The following is an 8,434-nucleotide window of genomic DNA, read 5'->3' on the forward strand; positions in this document are numbered from 1 at the left end:
CACCCTGGCCTGGGGGTGTATGAGAGATTTGGGGGCACATGGGTGGCATTTGGGGGCGGCGGGTTGGTTTTGTGGAATGGGGGTGGGGTTATTGTAGGGTGGGCGTGGTCTAGAAGAAGGTGGGACTTAGTGGGGGGGTGGGTTTGGAAGGACCTGGGTGTGTTATGGGGGGAATGATGTTTATGGGGCCCCCAAGGAGACCCGGCTGGGCTGGGCCCGTTCTCTGGAGCTCGGCCCCCTCCCTGCTGGGCTCCGCTGGGTGACTCCTCCCCCTTGCTCGCAGCCAAGGAGTGGGGCCCTTGGGGGGGGGGGGGGGGAGGAGGCGGTGCCTGCTGCTCCTCTGGAACTCCCTGCCACGCGATGCCCCTTGGCACGAACATGGAGCTCAGGCCCCGCCAGGCTGAGAGGGCTCGTCGGGGAGGAGGTGCTGCCGCCTGCAGCCGGCTTGGGCCCTGCCTGAGCCAGACCCTCTGCTCCCCCCATCCTGGCTCCCAGCCCCCGTCTGGGCTGATCTCCGAGGGGAGCTGAAGTCCCCAGCTCGCTGTCCAGGAGGGGGGAGCAGCACATCTCCCAGCTCACTCCAGCAGCCTGAAAAGGGGGCGCAGGGGGAGGGGCCCAGGGGTTACCTGAACTCTGCCCAGGATGGCACCATGAAGTGAAAGGGGGGAGGGGGGCTGCTGCCCCTTACTGGAGCCACGCAGGGGGCTGGGGGGGGGGGCACAAGCCAACCTTGGTCTGGCACATTTCACAGCCCCACAATTTCCCTGCCCTGTGGTGGCAGCTGGTTCTGCTGTGGGGGCAACGCAGCCACCTCTGGGCTGGAGCAGCAGCATGTAACGGGAGGGGACTTTGGGGGTTGCAGCTGCCTAGAGCGCAGCGCCTGAAAGGGGGGGGAGGGGCTTGGGGCTTGTTACAGCCGCTGCCTCCCCTGGGCCCGGAGGCCTCCCTGTGCGGGGCCCGGCTGCTTGTAGGACTGTGCTGGGCCCTCCCTGCGCTACGGAGAACCCGGGAGTCCGGACCCTCCCCCCCCCCCCCCCCGCCGCAACCTGCCCCACCTTCCCAGCCAGCGCCCCCCCACCTTCCCAGCCAGCACCCCCCCATCTTCCCAGCCAGCGCCCCCCCACCTTCCCAGCCAGCACCCCCCCCCCCACCTTCCCAGCCAGCGCCCCCCCCACCTGCCCCACCTTCCCAGCCAGCGCCCCCCCCACCTGCCCCACCTTCCCAGCCAGCGCGCCCCCCCTTCGGCACTTGCCCCGTCCCCGGCCAGTCACTGCCCCGCCCGCCCCTGCCCCCGGCCTCATACCTGGCGTAGCTGCGCCGACCCCGCCCCCCCCGCCGGGCGTGTCGCCCCCCCCTTCCCCCTCCCCGCCCGTCATGGCCGGCAGGTGCCGGGACACCTGGGCCGCGCCGCTGCTGCTGCTGGGTGAGTGGGGTGGGGGGGGCTGCGGGGCCGAATCGCTCCGGGGCGATTCACCGGGGCCTGCCCCTAGTGCCCCCCCCCCGACGGGGACGGGCCTTGGGGGCGGGGGGGGGGGGCGGAAAGAAGCCGGGAGTCCCAGCTGGCCCCTCCCCTTTCGTCGGGGGCGGTGAAGGCTCCCGGAGTCCTGGCTCCCGACTCCCCCTCGCTAACCACTAGCCCCCGCTCCCCCCGAGGGATGGGGCTGGGGACGAGCCCCCCGGGGATCGCCGCCCTGGCTCGTGCTGCTAGGGCTGGGAGAGCCCCGGCTCCCCCACCCAGCCTCTGCCCACAGCCCGGGGGCCTCTGAGTCTGCCCGCCCCCAGCTCCAGCCCCGCCCCCGCCCAATGCAGCCTCGGGCTCCAGGCCCAGCCCAGGCTGCAGTGGGGCGGAGGGCTGCTTCCTAATGGGGGTTGGGGATGGCTCACCCAGCGGAGATGCAGCCACCTCTGCAGCGGGGCTGGGGAACAGCCACACATAACACCGCTGTGGGATGGTTGCTCTGGTTCTCGTTCGGCTGGGCTGGGCTGGCGGGGGTTGGGAGCGAGGGGCACCGGCAGAGCTAGGGGGTCAGGGCTGTGCGGGCAGGGCCTGTGGGTCGGGAGTGAGGGGCACCAGCAGGGCTGGAAAGCAGGGAGTGAGGGAGACCGGTGGGGGGCAGGGTTGGGGGGCAGGGAGTGAGGGAGACCAGTAGAGGGGGCAGGGCTGGGGGGCAGAGGCTGTGGGTCGGGAGCAAGGGGCACTGGCAGGGCTGGGGGGCAGGAGCGAGGGGCATCCCCAAGGCTGGCTTTCTCCCAGGTTTCTCTCTGCATTGATCTATTTTGGGACAAGTCAGCTGCTCCCGTCAAAAGCTGCTTCCCCCTTGGCCCCCTGCAGCTGGGCCCTTGACTGAGCGGGGGGGGGGGGGGGGGGGGGGCGGGGGCGGGGGCGGGGGAGGCCGGGGCAGAAGCTGCAGAATCCAGCCCAAGAACTGGCAGGGGCGTCCCGCCCGCCACCAAGGTCACTGCGACAGAAAGCGGCTCAGAAAGAGTCGGGCCGGTGCCCCTCACTCCCGCCCCCCCCCCGCCCTGCCGGTGCCCCTCACTCCCGCCCCATGGCTCCCGCCCCCCCCGCCCTGCCGGTGCCCCTCACTCCCAACCCACGGCTCCTGCCGCCCCCACCCTGCCGGTGCCCCTCACTCCCGACCCACGGCTCCCGCCGCCCCCGCCCTGCCGGTGCCCCTCACTCCCGACCCACGGCTCCTGCCGCCCCCGCCCTGCCGGTGCCCCTCACTCCCGACCCACGGCTCCTGCCGCCCCCGCCCTGCCGGTGCCCCTCACTCCCGACCCACAGCTCCTGCCCCCCCCGTCCTGCCAGTGCCCCCCACTCCTGCCAGCGCTGCCCCCTGCAGTGCCCTGCCTGTACCTATCAGTTTTGGCTCTGGGAGGGGCGGGGGGGCCTAGTGATTACAGCTGGGGGGCTGGGAGCCAGTTGTAGCTGGGAAGAGCTGGGAGGCTGGATTCCTGGGTTCTATTCCTCCGTCACCATAGGCTGCCTGTGACTGGCGGTGGGACAGGGAGTGGGTACGTGTGGGGACCCATCAGCCGCTCTGGGGCCGTGGGGGTGTCTGGCAGAGGAGAGTCAGTCTCTGTGCTGGGGTGAGGGGAGGCCACTGGGTAAAGGGCAGGGGATTGTATTGGGCAAAGACACCGGGGGGAACCAAAGCCCAGAACTAACCAGCGTCTCCACCTGCCCCCCAGGCCCCACCCTCCTCCTCTCTCTCCAGCTGCCCCCCAGCCCCCTGCAGGTGCTGCTGGGGGGGAATCTCTCGATCCCGCTCTCCTACCCGCTGGCCCAGCCGCCCCCCAGCATCGTGTGGCAGAGGAACCTGACAACGCTGGCGGCTGGATACCTGGCTCCCAATGGCTCCGTGGCTGTGGCCGCCGCCTACCAAGGCCGGCTCAACGTGGACCCCCACGGGGGGGCACTCACCATTGCCCGTGTCACCCTCCAGGATGCCGGTACCTACACAGTCGAGGTCTTCCCGCTGGGGGGCCAGCTGTGGAGGGGGGAGGTGCAGGTGGAGGTGTATGGTAAGTGGGGGTGCCTGGGTTGTATGCCCAGCCCTGCAAGGGCAGTGGGGCCTAGTGGTTAGAGAGGGACTCCCAGGCCTGTCTCCTGTCCTGTAGAAAAGGTAGGGAACGTCTTGGTGACGCCCACTTCGCTGGAGGTGACAGAAGGCGCCGAGCCGGCAGTTCTGACCTGCGCCCCCATACGGGGCACCGTCACCTGGACCAAGGATGGACAAAACCTGGCCCAGAACCCCCGCTACCAGGTCTCGCCTGGGACTCTCCAGATCAATCAGCCTGACCGGAGCGACAGCGGCACCTACAGCTGCACTGTGTCCAACCCGTTCAGCCACGGGACCAGCGCCGCCTTGATCCAGGTCTATTGTGAGTGCAGGCAGGACGCTGGGGTAGATGGGCCTGTGCTGGGACAGAAAATGGCAAAGGGTGGGGATCCCGGGCTGGCTGGGCCCCCATGGAGGGAGGGGATCCTGGGCTGGCTGGGCCCCCATGGAGGGAGGGGATCCCGGGCTGGCTGGGCCCACATAGGGGAAGGGGATCCAGGGCAGGCTGGGCCCAAGGGGGGAAATACTAGACATGTCCCCCCCCCAGTTTGGACTCAGTTCTGGTTCCTTCCCAGACGGGCCAGAGCCCCCCACAATCAGCATCTCCTCAGACGGCAACCCGGAGCCCCGGCGCTACGTCCGGGTGAACAGCACGGTGGTGCTGGGCTGCCGGGCCCCGTCGAACCCACCTGCCGAGATCTACTGGAACCTGGCGGATGCCAGCGACCCCCTGGTCCCTGCCCAGACCGACCTGACGCTGCCCCGGGTCCAGCTCAGCCAGGCCGGGTCCTACTCCTGCGTCGTCAGCAACCCGAAAACCCAGAACCGCCGGCGCGCCACCCTGACCCTCACCGTCACCCGTGAGTGCCCCCGGGTCATGAATGGGGCCTGTTCCCTGCAGGGGGCGGCAGCTCCCATCCAGCCACAGGGCAGGGACTGGCTGACTCAGGGGGGCGGGGAATGGCAGGGGATTGGCTGGTTCGGGCATGGGGCAGGGCTATGGGGCTGATCCATGTCCCCCTCCCTCAGAGATCCCCCCTGGATCCCCGATCTGCTCCCTGGATGCGGTGGTCAATGGCACAGCCCTTCGGTTCCGCTGCTCCTGGGCCGGGGGCTCCCCTACCCCCACCCTGAGTCTGCAGGGGCTGCCAGGGGGAGAGGAGCAGGGGGTCGGCTCTGCTCTGGAGCGTACCCTGAACCCTCCTCTGCCCAGCCTCAATGGCACCCGTGTCACCTGCCTGGGAAGGCACCTCGCCGCCGACGGGAACTGCAGCATGACGCCTGGTGAGAGCCAAGCCCACCGCTGGGGGCGCAGTACCAGCTCCGGCCAGCAGGGGCCGCACTGTGCAGGGCAGGGGGTCCCTACCAGCTGGGCAGGGCATGGCCCATGGCAGCAGAGTTGGTGCCCAATAGATGGGGGGATGGGAGGAGTGAAGGAGGGTGAGGCCTGGAAGTCCAGTGGGTAGAGGGAGAGTGAGTTGGGAGGGGCTAACGTCCAGCGGGTGTGGCCTGGAGTGTGAGGACACAGCCAATGGCCACTATGGGTGGGGTTAGCATCCTGGAGGAGGGGCCAAGATAGTATGGGTGGGGCTTGTATCCAGGGGGAGGGACCAGGACACGGTGGGTGGGGCTAGCATCGAAGGGGAGGGGCCAGGATGCTGTATGTGGGGCAAGCCCCAAGGGGGAAGGGTTGGACAATAGAGGGGGGTTAGCACCCGGCAACTCCACCCAAATCAATTCCCCAATGCTCCCCTCCAATGCTCCTCCCCCCAGAGGCGCCCTCGGGGGTGTCTCTCTCATTCCAGGCCTCCCGGGAGCCTGGGGGCTGGGTGCTGCTGGAGCTGCGGTGCCAGGGCACGTACCGGCCTGTGGAGATCGGCTGGGCCCGGGCCGGGGCAGCGCTGGGCGCAGGCGGGCGGTACCAGGTCAGCGCCGACGGGGCCCGACTCACCATCACCAACTTCACAACCCCGCAGGACCTGGGGAACTACTCGGTGCGGTGCCAAAACCCACTGGGCTCGCAGGAGAGTAACCTCACGCTGACAGGTAGGAACCCAGGAGTCCTGGCTCCCAACCCCCCTGCTGAAACCACTAGTCCCCACTCCCTTCCCACCCCAACCCCTCCCTCCAACGCTCCCTCCTCCCTGCAGGTCCTGCCATCTCCAGCTGGAGCCTGGGGCGTGACTCGGAGCCCAGCTCTGCCTGGCTGAGCTGGGTTGTGCCCGAGGGCTCCGTGGTCACCGAGTTCTGGATCCAGGTCCAGGGGACCTTGGGAGGCCGGGCGGCAGGGGAGTGGCAGACGCTGCAGGCACTAGGGGGCGCCAATCGCTCCAGCACCGTTGGGGGGCTGCAGCCTTACAGCTCCTATTCCTTCCGCCTGCTGCCCCTGCTGGGCACCCAGGCTGGGGAGCCCAGTGGCACACAGACGCTCCCGCCAGGTGAGTGAGAGGGCAGGGCAGGATGCCTCCGTTCTTTTCCCAGCTCTTCGAGGGGGATGGGGGCTAGTGGTTAGAGCTAGGGGAGGGATCTGTGAGCCAGGACCCCTGCATTTTCTCCCTGGCACTGGTAGGGGTGTGGGGTCCAGTGGTTTGATCAGGGGAAGTGGGGAGAGGGGACAGGGACTCGTAGGTTCTCTTCCTGGCTCAGTGAGGGGAGTGAGGGCTAGTGGTTGGGGCGGGGGCTGGGAGCTAGGACGCTGGGGTTTCCTCTGTCTCCCCTTTCTCTGCAGCCTCTACCCTGAGCCCCGGCGCCATTGCGGGCATCGTGTTGGGCTCGATCCTGGGCATGATCCTGATCCTTGCCCTCCTCGTGTTGCTGATCTGCTTCCTCCGGGCACGGTGGGGTGAGTCTGAAACCCCCTCCCACCCCACAGCCTGCAGGGAAAGGGGGCCTGGGACAGGATGTGCTGCTCTTAGCCAATCAGAGCCAAGGGGAAAACTGCTAAACTGGTTCCAGCCAATGGGAGGAAGGGCTGCTCTTCTCCAATCAAATGCAAGGATTGGAATCACTGCTCTGCCCTTGGCCAATCAGAAGACAAGAGGGGATGGTGTTGCTAAAATATGGCCTGACCAATCAGACCTGGAGTGGTTAGTGAATTGAACCTAGCCAATCAGGTGCAAGGGGTGGGATCATCCCCAGGGTTTCAGCAATCAAATGGCAAGGGTGGAGTAACCATAGGCCAAACAGCTGACAGGGGCAGAACAACGCACCAGCTCTCAGCCAATCAGATGCGAGAATGGACTCATTGACCTCCACTCCCCAATCAGGTAGAAGGGCTGTTGTCATTGGCCAGTGAGCAGCAAAGGGTCTTGCTTCCATTGACCAATCCAAACACAGTGGCTCTGTCCTTATCCAATTGGAGTTTGGAAGGCAGGACCCAGCTTCCAGCACCAGTCAGACTTCACAGGTTCAGCTGGGGGTGGGGCTGGTACCAGCCAATCAAAATTCAGGGATATGGGGGGGTGGGGTGCCCTGGCTCCAGCCAATGGGAAGCAAAGGAATCAGTCAGTGATCTTACCAGCGGCCAATGAGAATTGAGTGTTTCTGGCACCAGCCAACTGGGCTCTTTCTCTCCATCAGGAAAGAGGGAGAAGAGGCCCATGACTCCGCCAGGCACCCGCCAGCATTACCTGCCCCGCCAGGTGCGTGCAAGGGGGCGGGGCCATCTGTGGGCAGAGCCCAGGGGTGAACTCTACTGCCCGTGACTTGCCCGTGCCTCAGTTTCCCTGTCCTGAGGCTCACGGCGCGTCGCTCTGTTCTAGTTCCCCAACGGGAGAGAGTCAGACCCCATCGAGCCCCCAGCCTCGCCCGCCTGGGGGTCCCCACGCTGCTCCTGGGGCGACGGCAGCCTGTTCTACATCAGCTACGAAGAGCATCTGCGCATCCATGGCCCCCCCGCCTCCTGGGTAACTGCACCCCCAGGTTATAGGCTACCTTGTCCACTGCAGCATGGCGCTCCCTATAGACCTCCACCCTGCAGCATGGCCCCTATAGATCCCCCAACCCCTGCAGCACAGCACCCCCTATAGATCCCCACCCCCTTCTGCACAGTGCCTCCTAAACACCCTCACCCTGTAGCTCAGCCCCCTATAGATCCCCCACCCGCTGCAGCTCGTGCCCCTATTGATCTCCCACCCCCTGCAGCACAGCGCCCCCTATAGACTCCCACCCTGCAACACAGCACCCCCTTGTGCTAGCCTCGGGCACTGGTCCAGCCCTGACTACTGTCTGGCTCCCTAGCCATACGTCTCTTCTTCTCCTTCCTCTAACCAGCCCGGGCGCCCTGGAGAGGGCCGAGACGGCAGGGGCTCCGGGCTTCCCGCTCTGGCCAGTCAGCGCGACCCCAGGACCGCACGCAGTGCCACGCGGGTGTGACTGGCGCCGGAGCCAGGCGGCCGGGGAGCCCTGTGGGGCCTGGGAGGCGTCTGGCAAATGGACTGATGCTCTGTGGGGCCCCGCTCTGAGTATCCCCGGTCACGTGCTCACCCCCAGCTCCCCAGAACTGACAATGGGGCTGGAGGGGGGTCCACATGCCTCAGCTGCTGGGAGGGGTAGCGGGAGAAAGGGACTGGCCAGGAGGGGGTGAGACTTCCTGTCTTTCTCTGTGTGCTTGGGAGAGGGTGGGACTTCCTGTCTTTGCAAATCATCTCAGGTTATACCTGGCTCTGATTGGTTGGAGATCTGGTTTTGCTGTCAGGGTGATGGCCGAGTGGGGGTGGGCCGAGGGCTGGGTCATTGACTGTGGGTGTTTTGACTGAAGGCCGCGGGATTACAGGTGTTGATCTATTTTGTGTACAACAGAACGATTTATATTTTTAATAATGTGATTTTAGAACTTTTTTTGCCAATAAAACCCGATTTCCAGCAAG

The 8,434-nt window shown here is 66.6% G+C and overlaps 1 protein-coding gene across 2 annotated transcripts; it reads left to right on the plus strand.

Annotated features, from left to right (window-relative positions):
• Window positions 1-1,352: 1,352 nt before the first annotated feature.
• Window positions 1,353-8,434, plus strand: VSIG10L (V-set and immunoglobulin domain containing 10 like). 2 transcript variants are annotated; one of them, XM_075907871.2, is made up of 11 exons: window positions 1,353-1,423; window positions 3,196-3,528; window positions 3,625-3,888; window positions 4,142-4,426; window positions 4,596-4,850; window positions 5,340-5,612; window positions 5,717-6,004; window positions 6,295-6,408; window positions 7,146-7,207; window positions 7,328-7,471; window positions 7,839-8,434. In XM_075907871.2, the coding sequence occupies exons 1-11, from the start codon at window positions 1,375-1,377 to the stop codon at window positions 7,938-7,940; spliced, it is 2,169 nt and encodes a 722-aa protein (XP_075763986.2). In that variant the 5' UTR covers window positions 1,353-1,374; the 3' UTR covers window positions 7,941-8,434. The 2 variants fall into 2 exon arrangements, with proteins under 2 accessions (XP_075763986.2, XP_075763985.2); XM_075907870.2 differs by lacking the exon at window positions 7,839-8,434 and having other exon boundaries at window positions 7,328-7,822.

This window comes from Pelodiscus sinensis, chromosome 22 (genome assembly GCF_052426305.1).
Source record: "Pelodiscus sinensis isolate ZL-2025 chromosome 22, ASM5242630v1, whole genome shotgun sequence".
NCBI lineage: Eukaryota > Metazoa > Chordata > Testudines > Trionychidae > Pelodiscus > Pelodiscus sinensis.

Excerpts from the sequence above, each read along its gene's own strand:
- VSIG10L (XM_075907870.2), top strand. The coding sequence starts at position 1,375 with ATGGCCGGCAGGTGCCGGGACACCTGGGCCGCGCCGCTGCTGCTGCTG. Across the intron at positions 4,851-5,339 it reads GAACTGCAGCATGACGCCTG|AGGCGCCCTCGGGGGTGTCT; the intron begins GTGAGAGCCAAG and ends TCCTCCCCCCAG. Across the intron at positions 5,613-5,716 it reads GAGTAACCTCACGCTGACAG|GTCCTGCCATCTCCAGCTGG; the intron begins GTAGGAACCCAG and ends TCCTCCCTGCAG.